We start from the raw sequence: 22,366 nt of genomic DNA, 5'->3' as shown, positions 1-22,366 counted from the left end.
AGGCAGTCATTTAACTTGTTTGTTTTCTTCCAACAGGATAGTGTTGGCTTTTTATGCCATCACATAAAAAAGTCATACCTTTGTTTTTTTCCATGAATAACAATTACATTAGAAGGTGCTGCTGCTAATAATGTGATTGAGGAGGTTGTCTTACCAGTGTAAATAATGTATTATTTCTTAAATGTAGGTCTGAAATCATCATGTCCAAATTCAAGTGACACTCTGTGGCACGGTACTTCATATATTCGATTCTTAACTGCCCTAACACTATTATTTTCCTACAGTGCTAAACTTGGTAGGAACTAGGCTGCGCAAGAGCATTTTCATGTAGATGGTGGGCAAGCAAGCTGACACACTGCTCTGTGACAAAGCACCAACAACTCCAACCAATCCTTTGCCCAGACGATTAATGAAGATGATGGGTTAGAATGCTACCCGGAGCGACTGCCAGTGGTTAGGCTTTTATAATCATTCCTCCCATATCCCTTTGAGTGAATTATGTTACATCCTAGGTGCCCAAGTGTATGCCAAGACGCGGGTCACTTGCCTACTGTGCCATAGGATCCAAGTTATATCTAACCTGACAAAGCCTAACAAGGCCGAAATCTGTCTGGGGTTGATAGGGTTCCTTTTTTGGAGAAGCCCCCGTCTGGCAGTTTGGAACAGACTGTTCCAATGAGGAGCAGGGTCAGTACTGATTTACATAAGGTGGGCCTTTGTCTTCAGTGGCACAATAGATGAAAAACAATGGGTTTGAAGGCTACCTCAAGCGATTGCCAGAGGTTTGACTTTTTGCAAGCATTTGTCACATCTCCTTTTGTGTGATTAGTGAGGACGACCCCTGCCCCCCAATATCGCTTTTAAGGGGTCTTGTGTTAGGCACTCTAAAGTACTGTGCCTAAAGTTGTTCCACCAGAAAAATCCAATTTTATGGGAGGCAATTTTACCATAGCCCATTGGGTAGGACCACTGATGAACTGTGTGTTGGGGTACCCTTGAATGTCATTTGTCAAATGCGTTTACAGGGGACAGCCACTTGTAACTGAAGACCCACAATGAAATGCAAGGCATCAAACCAGAATGAAATGCAGACTGAAGTAGCCAACCTGTTGTGGTGCTAAAGACATGTAGGTTTCTTGGCACTACAGAAGGAGAGCAGAGTATGCAGAATATCAAAAAGATAGATTTCAGTAATGAGGATAGAAAAAAGCCCGAACAATACTAAGTATATAACAATTCTGTCAATGACGTGGAATTTCAAATAGTCATGGGTACGGCCGAGGATTAAGAGAGACAACTACTAAATCCAAACACCTGTTCCCTCACACCCACCTTCTTCAAGCATCCCAGCACTTACAATAAAACAACTTGGGCTTGCAACAACTTTAAAGTGAGTACCTAGGTCAGAGTCGGAAAGTGCTTCTTCCCAATGAGAGTCCACTAGACAACAGTCATGCATTCCTCTTATCCCCTCCCCTACAGGGGTGTCTCATACTTTTCTCTGCAGTGGCAAACAGAAATGAAAATCAAAATAGGCTATTCCATGCACTGAGCTCCTCGGAGAGCAGTAGCTGAACATCCGTCTGAAGGAACAGAATGTTGTTGCCATACAATGTTGGGTTGAAGAGAAAAGAAAGCTAAACCTTCTTGACTGACATTTCCAACCCAGAACAAACATGAAGAGGCACAGCAAGCGAGGATATCATCTCATATGGATACATGAGACATACTTATTAGACCAGCAGCCAAAATAGTGACTGGAAAAAAGTGTTCCTTCCTTCTACGACCTGTCCATAAGAGCTCGTACCACACAGATCCTCTTCCACAGACATCACACAGATCCTCTTCCACAGACATCCACTAAGCCAAGAAAGATGATTTGAGATGCTCTAAAAGAATATCGTACCCTACAAATCACTGGACATGAAAAATAACATCAATTATTTTAATTGTACTTATTGGAGTGAAGGCCAGGATGACCCAGCGTTGGAGCTGGTGGGTGAAATTGTGAGTAAGGTTTTTAATTACGGTGAATTTAAATTTAGAATGCATGATTCAATCACCCCACCCAAACACAGTCCAGCACGCAAGGCTCTCTATATTCAGCACCATCAACTGTGCAGCCATTAACATTAATGCCCAATCTTGGCTGAGGAGGAGGCCCACTGCTGCATTAGTATGTGAAAACTCCAAGACTAACAGTTTTGGGAAAGAAGAAACATGTATTTCACATTTGAGTGACTTAATGCGTGCTTTTAAGAGTACCAGTGATTTTCCTATGCAAAAAGGCAAATACTTATAATATTCAGGTACGTCAATAACTAGGTCTGTCAGCACTTAGTTTTTGTATTTAAAACAACTCCTTACACATAAGCATTCTAAAGATAAAAGGGAGAAACCGTGTACTAAAATGCCAGCTTTCACCATCTCACAGATCAATATAGAATAAAGTGAAATGTACATACACGGGCACCTCCTCTTGTGGGACATATCCATCCTTCACCTTCCGCGGCTTCCTCCAGGTCCCATCAGGGCGCTGTGTGGCGGCGATGTACTTCCCTGAAATGTGACAATCTTAGGGGTAAAACATGAACTTTGGTCATTTACAGAGAAATGAAAATGTTTCAGATAAATGTACTTCAAAGTTAACAGACGGCAGGCCCATCACCGCGAGTTGCATCAAAATCACAGCTTTTGCAGATCAGGTAAGCGGATTAGTGAAGGCATTAGTAAGCAGTGAAGCAGCTTCATCGGAGACGGGCAACCTCAGGCCCTCGGTGTGCTTGAGATATTCTACGAATACTAGGGAGGAGGGCAATGAATAAAAGAATGATCTGTAACTAAAGGTGGACAACCTTCTACTATGTAGTTATGTTCAATACTAACACGGCAAGACTGCTCGAGGGGTCAGAGTCTGCAGTGGAACTGTATGAACAGTCGTGCAAACAGAAGGTATGGTGCCCCACAAAACGTCAAGAACTCAATCTTCTCGTACTCTAGGGGCACGCGGAAAGGAAAGGTCAGAGATTCAGTAGCATGAGATCTCATTTAATACAAGTCTGCCAGTCTCCGAAAGCCGCATACCCAAGAATGTTTTTTTAGTGATAAAGCACAATCAACAATACAAAGGCAAAAAGAACAGCAGATAAGAGAACCCAAGCATATTAGATGTGTTGTGAAGGAAAAAACAAACATGACTAAAATAAATAACCACGACAAATTCCCAGGTCACACAATTGAGGATGTGATTAGAGCTGATCTTGCCTCACTTAGGTATTGAAATCAGCAAAGCCAGTGTTTTAGGAAAAATTCAGATCCAGAGTTAGAAACCATGCATATTCTACCACAAACCTGCATCAGAAGAAGAAAAACACACAATAAACACACACTCAAAAAAACACCTTGTGTACTCAAGTCGAACCCCAGTCCACTTTGTAAACTATAATACTATTAAAGCTGAACGGCATAACAGCTACCTGCATGTTTAACTAAAAGAAATGAGCATATTCCCTTGGTTTTACAGATGTACAATTGAACTATTTGGCATAGTTGATTTGCAGAAGGCAGCACATTTCGGTGCCCTAGGTGTGCCGGCAGGCCGGGTACTTCTCTGGTGCGGCCTCCATGCATACTGCCAGCAGCTGAAGGAGAGTTCCTACAGTGTTCAATGGATGGTACAACTTGTGCACCACTGCGAAGCCCGCGGCACCTTTTCAGGGGATTGGGGGACTCGGCTACACCCGGCCAAGAATAAGCCTTGTAATAAGATGGAGTTGTCTCTGGATGATCGTACTCTTATCACGTAGTTTACTTTTCTGTTCTTTTAAGGTACAGAACTCGCTCCGCAGAGGTCGGTGTTAAATTCTCTTTTCAGCAATCACTTTTGCAAAAGAGACCGAAGTATATTTCAAATGCACATTTGTGCAGTGGTGGGTACAATAGCAATGTTCACACATATTTTCCATGCTAAGAGTTATAATGTGAAGTCCAAGGATAGGGTTAAAAAAACGATTCACAAAATGTGTATGTACTCAATGTCTACCAACACGAGTAAACATGTGCCCTCTGTGCATGCTACTATGAGCACTTATTTTACAGAAAAACAGCGAAATACTCTCAATGCAGCAAGCACAGCACAGCCGTTGAACTAGGACTCCTAAGCAGGGGCTTTTCAGTGAGAAGTCACATATTCGGAGTACAGAGCCTGCAACACCCTGGCTGCACTCCGGGCAGAAAATGTACGTGTCTGATAGAGCCAGAAGAGGATACTCAGTCAGTGGACACGTTACAGACTAGTGTCACCACCACCGGAGCGTGACAAGCGCCTCGAGATGCACGTGAGTGGCGTCCTTCCTCAAAATTCTGTATCAGGAAAGCAGACTGCCCCTGGCTTTGCATGTTATGGGATTTTACCTCGTGCGAGGTTCTGACCTTGAACGATTATTACAATTTACCCTGTGTGAAAATGAAAGTGTTGGTAATGACTGGACCTCAAGCCACTACATCGAACGCCGAGCCAGAGGTTTGTGTTCATCTTTGAAAATTAGTAATCCTTTCTTAATATTATGTCTAAATCTCATGTGTGGCTAGGGATTTCCAGATGATGCAAGACTTTGTTTATCAATAACATCAGTCTCCGTAATGTCTCCAATCAGCCTTCACTCTTCGGCATTCTCAAGATCTAGACAAACCACAGAAGAGTGTTACCTCAAAAAACACTCCAGATGAGACATCTATTAGCAATTGAAGTACTCGAGGTGCGCCTTTCAGTTTTTGACAATACCCTGACACAAGGGCAGAGATCTGGACAATGCCACATAGGAAGTTTCCACACCAGATAACAGTATAGATGAAATCTTAGAATTTGTTGTAATAATCCAGATGTGGCCTTCAGAGGTAAATACTCAATACAGATGAAGCCACCAGAACTGGAGACACATAGGAAGACAAAGCTTCTTCAGCGTGATATTCCAAACTCCCACTGTTTTGCTGGATATAGTTTGCCCCTCTGCCACAACATATTGTTTCACCACTTTGAAGACATCCAACACATAACCCCAACAGCTATGTCCTCTTTCGAGGTCTTAGTGCCTTCTTCATAGTTGTTACTTCTCCTTAGTCTGCATTCTAGGCACGTGATGTCACACTCGGGTGATTGTAGAACACAGATGCTCCGAGTCTAAGCTTTCACTTTCGAAGATACTCTTTCAACTTCTCAAAATCATCTACCATGCGGTATTATCTGTGTAATCAGGAAATAACCATCCATTATGTACAAGTATCTCTACCATGTCATTTCACAATACTTTGAAGAACACTGGATTGGGAGTTGCTGCTAAACTCACTCCTCACTATTTCACTATTAGTTTCTGAGAACGACTCTGAACACCTGTATATCAGTTTACCGACTCAGTCTGCACTGCAATTTGCACCGTTTCTTCTGTGGGTAAGGACAGCAAATGCTTAACCAATAAACAAGTAGAACAAATACGCTGCACAGGAAAAGGTCCGTAGATCAAACTGTATAGAAGATCTGGGAAGTCATGTAACAGTCTAAATAAATAAACAAGCTCCAAATCCATATCCTTAAGCAACGGACAGTGATCCAGTTATCGATCAGCACACACTTTCGCTATAGATAATACTGGAATTATTCCTTTACATTAGGCCTGATGTAGCTTTTTTTTTTTAAATCTTTTTATTTGTGTAATAGAACATTGTGATGAATACTTTTGAGCGATCAACATTATTCGCATAATTTTTTTGCAATACACAAATCCAAAGTGAGGAGAATATACGGGGAGCGTGGGGGGAAAGAAATAAAGTAGAGAGTGGTGGAGCTCTGCGATAAACTGTGTGAGTCGTCTAGTCAGGGGGGTTGGGTACGAATGATCTTTGGTGAACGGGTACAGTCCTGTGCAAGTATGCTGGTTTAAATGGTCTAGTGAAGGAGGGGGAAGGAGGTGAAGGAGGTGAGGGGGGAGGGGGTGGGGAAGCACTCGTATGCGGGACCTCTTGTTATTGATGAGGGATATAGTGATGTGGTGCGTTGGGAGCCAGTGTGCCGGTTCAGCGCTCTCGTGGCTTGGGGGAGGCCTGATGTAGTTAACTCTAAACAAGCTGCCCAATTAGGGCTGAAAGTACACCAAGTCAAGAACCAGGGCAGTGAGGCAAAGCACCGCAGCGCAAGTACGTTCGCTCATCATTAGTGCAAGCCAAGTGATAACTTTTTAAAACATGCATGCAAAATTTGAAAGGTCATCTCCGAAACAGCGAAAGTAAGCTTACAGGATAAAGCGGAGTGTCTCGGTTTATTGACACAAGTCGAGTTACCTTTCCTGGCCCATATAAGAGTGTTCAGTTTACAAACAGACATACACATATCTCGAACAAACACAAAAATTATATGGCTCATACTACCTTCACATCGTAAGAATATAGTGTAGGGGGTGTCGAACTGGCTCGTGTGTACAAGTGCCGTGCTAATTACACACAATCCTGTGTTTCTTTAGATAGACACACTGTTGCGCAAAATGAATACACGTTAATCAGTTGGCAATTCTATTATTTTATTGACTCACAGAAATCGCATGGTGCTGCAGTATATACAGTGTAATGCCTGATACCCCAGTGCATTTGGGAGGGACCATTCCGGCAGAACATGGAAAATATTAATATCAAACGTCTTTTAGGTCAACCCAGAGGCAAACTCTAGCCTACTCTAAACTGTGAGACGCACGCTACCTCTTGCATACAGAGCGCACATAGCCAAATACTTCTCATCTCATAGGGCTCTTCTAGAGAAAAATAAGAGTCCAGACCAGCCCTGGAAGGAGTCAACGGTAAGTGGTATCGAAGGGGAGGTTTTCGCTTTGGCAGTGCTCAGTGGGGCTGGCGAATCTAGCAACCTGCTGGCCAAACCAGTGCCCGTGGTGTAAGTGTGCGGTCTCTGCGCTGTGTATCGGAATTTGGGTTCAGGAATTGTGCCCCTCTGCAGAGAGGGTGGTGGAAATACACCACCACTCGAAGGAAGTATCATTCGCCTTTTGAGAAGTGTCCACAACAAATCCAAAGACAAAGACATTCATTTATGGAATACTATTGGATCTGTGACCTCATGGTCACCTACAGACGTGAAGGCACATGCCGTGAATAGAGACCACACAAACACCAGTCGTATGGAAATCGCATTTCCACATCTTTCGAGAGCTGAAACTGGTGCTTGTATAGTCTGTGGACTGGAAGCCAGAGATGTATCAAAGGAAAGAACATGTAGTTACAGAAGAGGGCTTCCAACAAGTTTTTACTACTGAAGTGCTTTAACTTCGGCATAAACAATGTCTTAATCAATATAATATTAATTGGCATTCCTGAAAGGAGTGTTTTAAGAGGGCATACATGTATTTTCATAAATCTCACCCTAAAAAAAAAAAAAAAAAAAAAAAAAAAAAAAGATTGCCATGCAAAATTAATTGTTCTGTACCGTTTGTCTTGCGAAACAAAATATTTGCTTTTCAATTTAGTTTTTACTTGTTTATTTACCTTCAAAATACTATATCTGTGTATAAGTATGCAGATACATACAACACGCCAGAAGGTTTTTTTATAATGGAAATATATTTCAGGAATGAGGAATTTATTAGTCACTATGAATGCGAGAATTGTGTGCACCTGCATACACATGGATGCATATCTCAAGAGGCTTTCAAGCAATCGTCCAAGCCACTTGGAAACAGAACATTCTGAGCTGCATAAAAAGACATCCTTTAAAAACAAAGAACAGGAACTTCAGTAAGCACAAGGTTTGCTCCATTTTATGTCAACAGTTTCAGGAGATTTATGGGACATACCAAGACAGCAATGATATGTTTAATGTGTAGGGTAAGAAGTGGTGCAAGGCTCGGTTACATACGCAAGTCGTGTGTTTTTGCAAGGGACTCTTGAAGAAATGCTTGAATAATCACAAATTGTTAGAAATCTTAAGGACACAAATGTCTCACCAACTACGGACTATACTAAGGAAAAGACCGAGTTTGTCGAGGCTATCTGGACTGCAGTGGGATGGATTGGACTGGAGTGGAGTTGAGTGGCTGGATTGGGTAGAGTGGGGTGAATTGGACTAGAGTGGTGGGGTGGACTGGACTAGAGCGGGGTGGGTGTGGACTGGACTGTCGAGGCTATCTATCAAGGATAACCTATTAAACAGTAAATTAAATAGGAAAACGAACATCAGCAAATAGCCTACTCCACACACACTCAGGCCACCCCAAGAAACAAATACTTAGTATACCGTGTAGCAAACAGATAAGGGCACAAAGATTTTGCAGCAAACCTGCTGTGTTTGAACATGAAACCAGTACTTGGAGAGAGAGTATCAAGAACACAATTAGAACAAGCATTGGCAAAATCAAAACGTCTTGCCTCTACAAAAGTTATTGGCTCTGGCAATGTGTTTTGCCATGTTGTACATCAGTGTGTGTGGTTGCTGTTCAGCATGGCTACAAGTTAGTGGTGTGTAGTGTCACAGAAAGGAGTGGGGGAGTAGTGTCAGAGTTGAGTGGAGGAGAGTAGAGTTCAATGGTTCAGTGGAGAATGTTGTGGGGTGGCATAAGTCGGAGTGGGTTGGAGTGGACTGAAGCAGTGGGGTGGATTAGATTGAGTAGAGTGCGATGGGCTGGAGTGGGGAAGACTGAAATGGGGTGAGGTGGATTGGAGTCAGGTGATAAGATTGGATTGGAGTTGGTGGACTGGAGTGGTTCTGATTAGAGTGAATCTGAGTTGAGTGGATTAGACCAGACTGGAGTGGGGAGGATTGGAGTGAACTGAACTAGAATGGGGTGGACTGAGGTGGAGTTGAGTGGATCAGGTAGAGTGGGATGGATTGAATTGGACTAGAGTGGGGTGGGGTGGAATGGATAGAGTAGAGTGAGGTGGTTTGGACTAGGGTGGGGTGGATTGGACTAGAGTGCGATGGATTAGACTAGAGTGGGGTGGGTTGGATTGAATAGGACTAGAGTGGGGTGGGTTGGACTGGGTAGGGTGGACTAGAGTGGACTGAGGTGGGTTGGACTGAAGTGAACTGGGGTGGATTGGAGTGAGGTTGACTTGCCTGACTTGGGGTGAGGTAGACTGGAGTGGGGTGGGCTGGGATAGAGTGGGTCTATCAGAGAGGTGAATTGGACTGGAGTGGATTGTGGAGTGGACTAGATTGTGGAGTGCACTGGAAGGATTAGGGTGAATAGGATTGGGTAGAGTGGGGTGGGGATTAGAGTAGGTGGAGTAGACTGAAGTGAAGAGGGGTGGATTGGAGTAGGACTGACAAATTAAATTGGGCTGGGGTAGACTGGAGTGGGGTAGATTGAATTGTGGTGGGGTTGGGTGGACTGGTCTTGAGTAGGGTGGAAATGAGTGGGGGATTGGAGTGGATTGAATTGAATTGGAATGGGGTGGATTGGAATGGAGTGGGTGGATTAAATAGAGGAGGATCTGACTGGTGGGGTGGATTGGATCAGGTGGGTTGGATTAAGGTGGTTTGGAGTGTGGTGAATTAGGCAGGAGTGGGGTGAATTAAGGTAGATTTGAGTGGGATGGACCATATTGGAGCAGAGTGGACTGAAATGGGGTGGGTGTGGATTGGTTTGAATTAGAGCAGGGTGGACTGGATTAGAGCTGTTTGGATTGGGATGGAGTGAATCAGGGTGGGGTGGATTTGAACTTGAGTGAAGTGAATTGGACTTAAGTGGATTGTGGAGTGGACTGGAAATGAGGGGGTGGATTGGATTGGGTAGCGTGGGGTGGAATGGATTGGGTAGAGTGGGGTTGACTGGAGTAGAGCAGTGTGGATTGGACTAGAGTGGAGTAGGGTGGACTGAAGTGAAGTTGACTGGATTGAATTGGAGTGGGGTAGACTGGAGTGGGGTGGATTGGATTGAAGTGGGATGGAATGGAGTAGACTGCACTTGAGTGGACTGGAGTAGGGTGGAATTGAGTGGGTTGGAATGGAGGGGGATGGATTGGATTGAGAGGGGTGGATTGGACTAGATTGAGTGGGGTGGTCTGTCTGGGATGGACTGAGATGGGATGGAATGAATCTGAGCAGGGTGGACTGGAGTGGGTTAAACTGGATTGGAGTGGGGGAATTGGAGTAAGGTGAGGCGGATTGGGCTGAGTGGGATCAACTGAATTGGGGAGGATTTGCTTGGTGTGGGGTGAATTGGATTGAGGGGGTTTGGAGTGGGGTGGATTAAGGTAGATTGTATTGGACTGGAGTGGGATGGACTGGAGTGGATTGAAGTGACGTGGACCGAACTGGGGTGGTGTTGGTTGGATTGGGGTAGAGTTGGATGCAGTAGAGTAGGGGTGGAATGGAATAGATTGGGGTGGAGTGAAATAGATTGGGGTGAAGTGGAATAGAGTGGGGTGAAGTGGAGTGGGGTGGACTGGATGGGGTAGATTGGATTGGGGAAGATTGGATTGGGGAAGATTGGATTGGGGTAGGATGGATTAGTTGGGGATGTGGTAAGGTGGACTGGAGCGAGGTGGAATGCACTGATGTGGTGTGGACTGGATTGGTGTGGGGTGAGATGGATTGAGTGAGGTGAACTGATAGGGGTGGACTGGAGTGGCGTGGGGAGGAATAGGGTGAGGTGGACTGGGAGGGGTGGAGTGGGGTGGGATAAATTGAACAGAGTGAAGTGTGGTGGATTGGGTTGGACTGGGGTGAATTAAGGCAAACTGGATTGGACTGGGGTGGATTACAGTGGATTGTAGTGGGATGGAGTGGGGTGGACTGGATGGATTGGGGTGGGCTGGACTGGAATGGGTTGGATTGCAATGCAGTGGTTTGGATTGTAGTGGGGTGGGTTGGATTGTGGCGAACTGGAGTTGGGTAGATTGGATTGGACTGGTCTGGATTGCAGTGGATTCGATTAGTGGGTGGGGGGTTGGGGGGGGGGAGAGGATTGTGGAATATTGGAGTGGGGTAAATTGAGATGCAGTGGAGTGACCTGGGATGGAGTGGGGTGATTTGGATTAGGGTGAGGTGGCCTGGATTGGAGCAGGGGGTCTGGAGTAGGGCAGATTATTTTGGATTGGAGTGGGGCAGATTGTTGTCGGGTAAATTGGGTTGGATTGGGTTAGACTGGATTGGAGTGGGTTGAAATGTGGTTATTTGTAGTAGGAGGGGTTGGATTTGAACTGTGGTGGTTTGGAGTGGGATGGGTTGTGGTGAATTGGAGTGGGGTAGATTGGATTGGTCTGGGTGGATTGGATTACTGTGGAGTGAACTAGAATGAGTGGCGTGACCTGGGATGAGTGAGGTACATTGGGGTGAGGTAGAATGGATTGGAGAGGGCGGCTTGGTGGGGGGGGGGGGGGGGGGGTGATTGGAGAAGGGCAGATTGTGTTGGATTGGAGTGGGCCAGACTGTTTTGGACTGGAGTGGGGCAGATTGTTTTGGGTTGGAGTGTGGCAGACTGGAATGGGGCATACTGTTTTGTATTGGAGTGAGGAAGACTGTTTTGGATTGAAGGTGACAGATTGGAGGGGGTGGGTTGGGAGTAGTGGTGGACTGGGATGGAGTGGGTGGATTGGAGTGTGGCAGATTGGAGTGGGAGAGATTGTTATGGATTGAGTGGGGCAGATTGGTTTGGACTGAAGTGGGGCAGATTAGAGTGGGGTGGGTTGAGAGGACTAGAGTGGACTGGAATGAGTGGTTTGGATTGGAGTGGGGTGCATTTGGGCATACTGCACGATTATGTGTTAAAATATAATTTTGAAATTTATACATAAGAAAGAAACAACATTGCTTTGCAATATTTCGAAGAAGATAATAGCCATCTTCTGGGAACAGCACCCATTAGCAAAAACAAAATATGAGTGCAAAGTGAGAAAAGAAGACTTGTTAAAATAAAAAAGTTAACTATAGAAAATACAACTTTTTCATATTTTTTTTTTTGCCCTGCTGGGCACGTTTTTGCCAGTCACATGCCTTCAGTTTACAGGGAACTAGAAGTTAAAACATCAGTGTACAATGAGATTAGAAGACTTGCCAAATAAAAAAAAACAAAAAACGTTAACTACAGAAAATACAAATTCACAATTTTGTTTGTCCTGCTGGACCTGTTTTTACTAGTCCTGGCACTGTTTGCAGGGCACTAGAAGTTAAAAGAAGAAAATAGTATCTTAATCACATTGCGAGCAGCAGACAGGCACGGATTAAGTTGAATCAACCAATGCTTAGTCCCTGCTCCACTGACGGGAAAGGAAGTAATATGCCCTCCAGTGACGAATTACCAGGCTATAAAGAAGAGTGCCACGCAGGCCAACAAATAGCCATGGACAGGCTTCAAACGCTTTTCTAACTACAACAGCGTCTCGCTAGCGATATCATGCGCTAGCACAGGCTCGATCATAAAAATGGTACAGTTGGAAGGGTATCATTTACATAAAGACAAAGATAATACACGATTTAACAAGAAACCCAAAGTACCCTCATAAACTACCTCAGCCATAGCATTTCTATCACATATCTTACTGTAATAAAAAAAAAACAGCACAATTATCCACACTTGATCTGTCAAACAACATTTTCTATAACTAGGGCGTTATATATGTGTTGCCAATATTTTGTAAACACAGACTTCATGAATGCAGAAAATTATTATTTTTGTAACAATCAGATGAATCTTTTTATTACAAAACACAGCAAAGTTTGACCCAGTACATGTATGCAGCATATATAGTGGGTGGGACTGTGGAGTTCAACTATTTGCCCTCTCAAAGAGTAGAATACATTCAACCATAACTTAGACAACTAATATCCTATGGCAAAACCACTTGAAATACTTTTTCATGTTCATGTGGAAAATATTATTTCACAAAAAAATGCACTGTGTGCAGCCTAACAGAAGAGGCATGAATCAGGATCAAAAGCTATAAATTAAGAATTTTAGGTTCAAAGAAATTAATACAGCAAACAAAAGTTTAACCAGGATGGAAAATTACAGATATTCTTTTCGGATTGTGCTATTCTGATATGTGCAATCACAGCGTCAAGTTAAGATAACAATGCGTTACCCAGGGTGCTTAAGCGTCACACAAGCAAAGTTTGAGCCTACTAAGAGTGTGGTTAAAGCTCATTTAAAAAAAATACCTTAGTAGGTTCCAACCCTTTATAAATAAAATATTTGGCTTTTAGAAATATATTCTCGTTTGTATTTTAGTTTGAAAAGCGATATGATGCTAATTAGCACAACTTGAAAAGAAACCACCGTTTGCACACTGGCTTTAATGCATCATTCCAACATGACTTTAGCCACTTATCCTTTTAATATATGGAGCATACCAAAAGGCACACAGAAGAACTCTTCAACAAATTGCAACTTCTAGCAGCCCTGCTCTTCGACAAAGCTTCTGTTTCATGCACATTAGAACCCCAGAGGACAACCTCCATATTCCACACAGGTCCTCCACAGGCGCGAGAACTCTTCTCAGTCTCTTTGCTTGAACTGTATCTACATGTTAGGTGCTCGTGGCACTTAACATGTAGATAGGATCCATCAGTATAGTCGTCCGAACCCAGTTATTGGTGTGCTGCATGGGCTTCTATCCACGTAGGCAACTGCTTGCAATGGAGAGGCAGGACATCAACACCCTTTTTTTCGAGATCAGTCTCCGTGGGAGGGCTGGAGAAATGGGAGAACTCTAAGAGAGAGGTTTAAAAAGCACATGGTAGTTCAAATGTCTGTACACAAACGCACCAGTATGTGTAACGAGGAATCAATCAATACAGGTGGTCGATGTGTTAACAAAACAAAGGAGAGTCCGACTGGTGTGTGTTTGCCCCTCCACAAGAGTGAAGTGTGACTCAAGCATTTAATTCTGGGAAGGGAGTGTAAGAAGTTAAGATTAATCTGGTGAACCACACACTTTTTGTGTGAAAAAGAGAAATATGACCATTTCTAAGCAGGGCGTTTGCATTAAGATACGTAATTTTAGTGATGCCTCCCAGGCAATTTTTGAGTCACTCACAAGAAACAGCTAAGCCAACAAGCATTTACAATGAAATTGGTCTAGCATTTACTTGAGTTAGAGCTACTGGCATTGTAAATGCATAACTGGACTTTTCTTGCCACATAATTCCAGTGGCCCTGAATATAACTAAAGGGCTTGCAAGTCTAATGGAAAATTATTTCAAACAAGACCCTTAAAACACAAACTACTCCCAGCTGTAAAACAAAAAGTTCCAGACATAAGAGAGCTTAAAAAGACACTGAATGGTATGAGGTGTTATTATTTTGGTGTCCCCAGTAACCTAGTGTGGGGGCCCAGAGTTGATTTAGACACAAGGACCACCACATGCTGAGTTATGAGCAAAAATGTTGTGTAAAAGTAATGCCCCTCAAAGCAATATGGGGCGAGTTTGTAAGAAACAATGGCATGTAACCATATATTTAACCCCTAGAGGGCGTAATACATTACACATTTTCAGGGCTAGCAGGCCTACTCAATGATATTACAAACAAAGCCCCTAAAATACAAAGTACTCCCAGCTGTAAAACAAAAGCTCCAGCCTTAAGAGCACTTAAAAAGACACTGAATGGTAGGAAGGGGTTTATTATTTTGGGGGCCCCACTAACCTAGCGTGAAGTCCTAGAGATGATGTAGACATAAAGAGCACATAGGTGTGAATGTTTTAAAGGTGGTTCCATTGCCCTAGGACCACCACAGACTGAGGTATGGCTAAAATGTTTTGTAAAAGTAATGCCCAGCAAAGCACTAAGGGGCGAGTTTCCAAAGTGCAGTGAATATTGTAGTATCAGCTTTCCCTGCTGTTTTGGGAGAGCTGCTTTGAGGATTTCTCCTTTTTTAACATAAGGCATTTACTAATTATGATTGTTTTTTTTAAAGCTGTGGAGCACAAAGGGAAGAGTAGAACTACTACTGATCGAGTTCAAGCTGTGACTGCCGTGGCTGTCATGGAGAGTGAAGGGGAGATACAAAAGAAAAAAAATGTGACGAGCGCTCCAATACCGCTGCTCAAGTTTGCGCTGTGAGCGAAATGGCTGCGATGGAGCGTGAAGGGGAGAGAATAAAGAAAGCAATGGGATGAGCACTCCAATACCTCTGACTGAGAATTATCCATGTAACAGGGTCAGTCTGCAAGGCTTAACAAAAGTAAAGCATTTACCAAAGAAATCAAGGGATTTTTGAAAGGCAAGCCCAGGAATAAATGAAAGTGATGGGCGTGAGGTGGGCACGGTGAAAACCCACAAATAGGTAACAACAGGTCGGAAAAGCAACACGTGCGCACTATGCTCGACCTAAAAATACACTAGATCACTAGTGTGCAGATTACAGAAGAACACACACACACGTTAGCAATTTGAGACACTGTTACAGCACTCAATGCTTTTGAACACTAGTGTAATTTGATGAACGTTTCCATAAGTGTTATGAATTTGTGCACTCACGACAAAAAAACTGCTAGATATGCATTTACCGCACACTACAGTTGCACAGCAATTACGATAAAAAGGCAATCAGTTTCAGTAAAAATTAACACTTGTATGAGGAATCCTCTCTGAGTAAGAGAAAGCAGGAAACCAAAGATCAATCATCAGAAGCCATGCAAAAACATTGCGTAATAAACAAGCTTTTGCAATGCAATATGTGTCACATTTGTGAGAGTTCGAGCTCTTGGGGTTGTAAATGCATAACTAAACTTTTCTTGCGAAATATATTGGTCAAGCAAACCTCATAATTAGGTCCTTTCCTGCATCATAATTCCAGTGGCCCTGCATTTAACTAAAAACGCTTCCATTTACATAAAGCAAAAAATTACAATGTAATTAAGCATCCTAATTCAAATCTTCCATGCTAATTACAATAGAATACTACTTTCAACACCCCACCATCAAAGTTGCTGGCTAGCTAACGCAATTTCCCCCAACAAAAAGACAAGACACCCACAGAGGAATAGCAAGAGAAATAAACTACAAGAGAAATAAACTAAAAGGGTCGCCCAACCACATCAAGGGTGTTCAAACAGTCAAAGTGCAAAAAGGTTGTTAACGTTGGCCTGAATTACGGTCATAACTGCAATAAGGAGAGATTAATAAAACATATACAATCATCATGTAAACCCAGTAAAAAACTTTTTCAGAAATAAACTTTTGGCATTAGACTGTAATGCTCAAAATACCCTCTAGAGGGTACCACAACAAAAATAGCATTTGGAAGAAACATGGTCATGCAACCCATACAGTCATACCCTACAGGACATAATCACATGGAAACAGAATGGCAGAAAATGATGCAGTGTAACCATATATTTAACCCATAGAGGGCATAGTGCATTACCCATTTTCAGAGCTAGCAGGCCTACTAGAATATTACAAGGCCCTTAAAACCCAAACTAGTCCCAGCTGTAAAACAAAGTGCCAGTCATGAGAGAGCTTACAAAGACACTGAATGGTGGGAGAGGTTATTATTTTGGGGTCCCCACTAATCTAGTGTGGGGACCCAGAGATCTAGACAGAAAGAGTACGTTGTGGTGAAAATTGTAAAGGTGGTCGCCTTGTCCTAAGACTACCCCAGGCTGAGTTATGAGCGATAATGTTTTGTTACATGAATGTCCCACAAAGCATTATGTGGAAAGTAGCTAAGTGCAGTGAATATTGTAGTATCAGCTCTCAGGCTGTGACAGGAGAGGCGTTTTGAGGATTTCTGTATATATATATATATATATATATATATATATATATATATATATATATATATATATATATATATATATATATATATAAAAAATACATACAGTGCTGCAGTTTGATTCGGTAACAATGTGACTTTACTGGTACTTATGCAAAGTTCTCTGAGTTTGCGCTTCAAACTGCCATGGCCACCATGGAGCACGAAGGGAAGAGACAAAGGAAAAACTGAAATGACTCCAATTCGGTAACAGTGCGACGTAACTGGTACTCATGCAAAGTGCTCCAATCGAGTTTGTGCTATATGAAACTTTCAATGCATCATGGCTGCCATGGATCGTGAAGGGGGAGTGACGTCCACACTAAAGACCTATTGCATTGCAACAGGTTTCGCCTTTGGTACTTTTGGCAATGATACACAGCGTCATCTGCACAGCAGCTTTTGGTAATACTGCACAGTGTTAGCAAAAATAAACAAATGATAACGAGGACAGGCACATTCTGCAGGCAAGCACATGCATCAGCATGTGAAATGACACAGGTGCATTTTTTCCCCCCATTTACCTATCCAAAAATGTCCTGTAAATAAATAAAAAAAATATATGTATATATAGGAAAATTAAGTTGCGGGAAATCGCTTCTTAGGACAAATGACCCAGCAGCAATTTCATGCTTGGCCCTCCATTAAAAAAAAACTAAAGACAAAAATAATAGGCGAGGGTGAGAAATCATATGATGGGTGGGGCGGAGATGAAAAGCAGCACAGGAAGGAGATAACATGTAGCAAAGGGAGTTTGTTATATTATGTTGTTGCTGTGCGGTGTTGATCTGTATAGCTCGATAATCACCAGAGAGGGTATCAAGGTGCTTGGGCAGGTGTGTGCTCCCAAGGTGTTTATACGCAGGGCCAGGTCTTCAGCTTCTTGCGTAGCTCAAGAAGTGGCAAGGAGGCTCTGATGTGTTGAGAGAGGTCATTCCATATCTTCAGTGTGATGAAGGAGAATAACCGACCTCCAGTTTTGCTTTTGCAGATGCAGAGACTGTACACGAGTGAGAGTGAGGCAGAGCATAGGTGTCTGGTGGGTTGGTGAATGTGTATGCATCTGTTCAGGCATTCTGGTCGTGTGTTGTGTAGGGCTTTGTATGTGTGTGTGTGTGCGACAGGTTTGAATTGGCTGTGCTTGTAAATGGGAAACCAGTAAAAGGTTCCTGAGGAGTGGTGTGAGGTGGATGCGGTGTGGGAGATTGAGTATGAGTCTTGCAGCGGTTTTCTGGATGGTGTGGAGTCTGTGTAAGAGTTGTTTGGAGATTTCGGCATAGAGAGTGTGCTAGTGTGATGGTGCTTCTGATTTTCAAAGCCAACCATTTGAAGAACTTTCGTAGTATGCACAGGATGTGGAAACAGGAGGTGCACACTGCATGGTTATGAGTCGTCCTGTTTGGTGAGCGGCACAATAATGCGTGGGAGACAGCACACGGGGGGCAGAAGCATAAGGGGGAAGAGTGCTAGAAAAGGCATGTACTCTTGTGCATTGCTAAGCCAAAAAGAAAAAAGTAATTTGTTAGAAGTGTGCAATGGAAGGAGAGAAGCCAGCCAATTAGAGTTGGTCAAGTGGCTACGCTCCAGGTTAGGGACAACCACAAGATCGACAAGCAGGGATAAGTAATGCCATCAAATAAGCAAGGAGATGAAAGCGACAATGAAGCCGACCAATGGTACATTGGGTGGGCTGTAAGCCCCTGTAAACCCACAGAATGCCTTTTTCAACCAGATAGCAACAGAGAGACATGAAGTGAAGGGTGGTTTAAGAAAGAGGAACGAGGCATATTCAAGACTAGGAAGCTTTGCATCTGCAGTGGGCTCCTCAAAAAAACTGATTCTAAGTTTGCATGAGAAGCACATGAAGCAAGTGGTGAGTATCAAGAGACAACCTAGCGTCTCAGGGGGTGAGATTTTAGCCCACATTATATTGTATTTAACTTGCGTTGCTGTCGGGGCTAGGTCTAGTCAGGAAGAACTAAGGCTGGTCTGATGTCTGTGTTCTGAGTGCAGGAACAAACACTCATCCGTCATACTCTCCCTTGCCTCTTTGTGCCCTATGGCTGACAAGATGTGCACTGTGCTACTGTTAGTAACAATCAGAGCCAGTTTTTATACAGGGATGACACCGTTTACTAGGTTTCTAGTATTGCAAGTCACAGGTATCAGATGATATAGTGTAAAGTCGGTGTAATGCATAGGATTAGTGCAAGAATGCTGTACACTGACGAACATGTGTAAAAAAAAAAAAATGCTCAACTGACCACGTGCAAACATTTTTGCACTTGGTAGTGGGTACGAATATTGCAGTGACTGAGGCAAGGCCACTGGAGTTCTGCGGCAGGGGAGGGCTAAATTATGCCGCAGGGTTGAGTAAATTATGCAGCATGAAAAGGCAAATTATGCGGCATAAGGCAGCACATTTTGTGATAGTATTACTTCACTATTTTGTCATTTTTAAACTTGTTAATATGGTCTGGGCATTAGTTGTACCTTATCAGTACCAGTTTACCACCCAAATATGGCAATAAGCAACAGGAAGGTGACCAGTCAACCATTGTAAAGGGCCTTACACTGCGCTGCAACATGTCGCTGCGTTTTAGTAACTTTTGAATCGTTTGCGCTAGGAACATTTTTGCTGTTAAAATCCGATTATGCCACAGGTGATGTGGCAAATGCGGCAAATCAGTAACCATACAAAAACTGCCACAGCTGCACAGTCACAGAATTTCAGAAGCCTTGTTGATAGGCCCCTGGGTGAGTGACAAATTAATTGGTTCCCCTGTCCTGCTGGGGTCATTGACCACAGCTTACTCTAGGCACTACAAAGGAAGCTTCAGAGGAATTGTAAGATGAGTAAAATTAAAAAGGTATGATGACAACTCAAGCCTACATTGACTTAGGTGTGTTGCCAGATAAATGCTAATCTTTAGGTCTGGCTAAGATGCTGCTTTAAAATCATGTATGGCAAATTTGCATCACATCTTCACAAAGAAGAAAAGACTTGGGGGTGGGATGCAAACTGTAGGCTCTGTAATTGGTGCTTGCAAGAGAGAACAGTGGGCTGTGTAGTGTTGTTTCTCCTTATGTCATGGCTGCCATAAGACTTATAAAAGTGACCCCCTTGTTAGAGCCCAGGGTGGGGTCCAGCTCTCATTGTAAATGCCTCTGTACAAATGTAACTGTGCCTGTACTGAGACTACTGACTTCAGCAGCATGAAAAGCTGAGTCAGCCCTGCCATAAGGTCACAAGAGATTTCAACACCAGACACTTAACACACACAATGTTATTAGCAGCTGGGGCAGGTTTCTGTGATCATCTTTGAAAGTGGACAGTAAGTAAGTCTTAACCAGCCCTCTCCTTGTCACCACCCACGGTAGTTCCTCTTCTCTCTGCCCACCCTTATGCCAGACTGCCTCCATAATTTTGTGCCCCTCCCCCAATAATTTGCGTGCTTCTGCACTCAGCCCTGCAGCCCACTCAAGCTCTCTGATGTCCCACTTTTTGCAGTTACGTGGTGTGTGCCTGGCATTAGCTATCTCAGCGCTACAAGGAGTTTCCAAAAGGACCCCTGCGGCTAAATGGAGGTTAATGCAAGACTTTTACTAGAAAATGTCAGACAGACAGTTCTCTCCTGTTAACCTCTGGCAATGTTGGCATAGCGCTCTGCCTTTCATCACCACAGAAAGATTCTTCGTGCACTTCTCCAGTCGATGAATACTTCACTGGAGCAAGATATTTTTTGTGCAGAGAACCAAGGAGGAAAAAAAAACAATTCGAAAAAAGTAGCACAAAAGCACACTGTTTCAACAGAAAGTCAGAGGGGTGATGCTGGGCAGAGAACAAAAGGGGCGAGAGACGGCAATTTGGATGTGGGTTGCTAATGCATGGGGGTTACAGAGAAGCCTGCAGTGCAGACAACACCACAAGGAGAGGGGGAGATGGCATGTACAAGAGAGACAGAAAAATAACATATACTCTCACCCAATGCTTTACATCACTGCATTCCTGGATTTGTTACAGTTTGTCGAAGGAGAGGAAACAGTGCACTTTGGCTCATGAAGGGAGAAGTGAGCTTGCTAGGGGACAGTCGATGAGATGAAACTCCTGCATTCTATTTCAGGACCGGAGGCTCAGATTATGCTATCCCCTTCTTTACTGTCCGAACAACAGCAGCCAATCAGTTAACATTTAACAAAAAACAAATACATATCCCATGATGCTTAATACATGGTCACATGCTCCAATCACCAACTGTGACCTCTGTCCATAAATATCAAGACCTCCAATGTCACTTCCTCTTTCTTTGCTGCTCCGCAGCAGATAAGTACCATATTTTCCTTTTCCTTCATTACTTGTGTTTTACTAACACTGTGCATTCTTACAGGTATCGGCCCTTTAGTGACTCGATTCCGCTCGCTTATTTGTTATTTTTAGCGCTTCGTGCGCTTTTTCACCCTCTGCTTTGCCGACCTTCAGTGCCCCGTTGTTTGTGGAGTTGGAGCAGGAGCGTGCTACGCGCATCGCCGTTCTTCCATTGCTTTTGTTTTCTCGTGCGCACGCACTGCAACACAAGTCGATCCTTCAGTTTTTTTTACTTATGGGAGAGATCAGCTCGTGGTTGCTGCTCGCGTGTCAGGAGAGGTCCATACAATCTATTTCCCCATTGTGCTCCCTGACGCCCAATTAAACACCTGGGTTGTAAAATTCAGAGAGGCTTAGCCTAGAGTGCTTCACAGGCTGCTCCCTCCACGTCCTATTGGCACTCATATTATTTCTTCTGCCTGTAAGGGGGTTTTTGCACTCTATATATATATATATATATATATATTTGGATCAACTCTACATTAATATTTTATTTTTGCTTGATCCACTATAACATTATGGCTCAATGGAGTGAGCAGGAAGCAGGTTACTACCCTGAAGATATCGGTAACCAACTAGAGGTTAACCTAGTAGAAACCCTTGATACTAGGGTTCAACAGTCTGTTAATGATGCTCTAGTGAAAGCGTTAGGGCCCTTTTCCGGTCAACTATTTGATTATGCACGCTCTCAGGATTGGCTTCCTAGTCAACAACCTCACCCTAAAGGAACTAAATCTAAGTCCAAATTTAAATCAAAGATCGTAGAAGGAACTGATGCTTCTTATGGGGATTTACATGCTGACTTGTTTGAGAAACTGCGAAAGAAGAGAGCTACTGAACACAACTGTAGCTATAGGAAAGATTCTGCCTTTTCCCCATCCTAGTCGAATCAGGGTTCTTCTTCTGAGGACTCTGAGGCTCCGGGCCCAAGAAAGAAAGCAAAGCATCAGGCACCTCCTCTCCAGGTTTTGGATTTTGATCTGTCCGACATTATACACCCCAGATCATCTAATTGGGTCCCATCCCCTGAAGTGGCACATTATGTGCACTCCAATATTAGACGGAGATTTGACAATGACGTACGCTCCCGCCTCTGGGCGGAATGCCCTAGACCAGATTTAGATGACAAAGTGTCAGACACTCCAGAAATTGACCCTACCATGGTCACTTTTATGAAAAAATTTGCAAAAGATCCTAAGAAAGGACTTGATAGGTCTTGGCGTCTCTGCCAAGATAAACTGTTAGATC

The 22,366-nt window shown here is 43.4% G+C and overlaps 1 protein-coding gene across 2 annotated transcripts in view; it reads right to left on the bottom strand.

The window, feature by feature from the left end:
- Nucleotides 1–22,366, bottom strand: part of PYM1 (PYM homolog 1, exon junction complex associated factor) — a 43,508-nt gene that overhangs the window by 9,458 nt on the left and 11,684 nt on the right. Inside the window, exon 2 of one of the 2 annotated variants that reach the window (XM_069230707.1) lies at nt 2,466–2,574. In XM_069230707.1, the coding sequence (XP_069086808.1) occupies nt 2,466–2,574 (109 nt within the window). The remainder of the gene's footprint in view (nt 1–2,465; nt 2,575–22,366) is intronic. The other variant, XM_069230708.1, reaches the window with a different exon arrangement.

This window comes from Pleurodeles waltl, chromosome 4_2 (genome assembly GCF_031143425.1).
Source record: "Pleurodeles waltl isolate 20211129_DDA chromosome 4_2, aPleWal1.hap1.20221129, whole genome shotgun sequence".
In the NCBI taxonomy this organism is placed as follows: domain Eukaryota; kingdom Metazoa; phylum Chordata; class Amphibia; order Caudata; family Salamandridae; genus Pleurodeles; species Pleurodeles waltl.
This window is presented reverse-complemented; position numbering and strand designations above follow the sequence as displayed.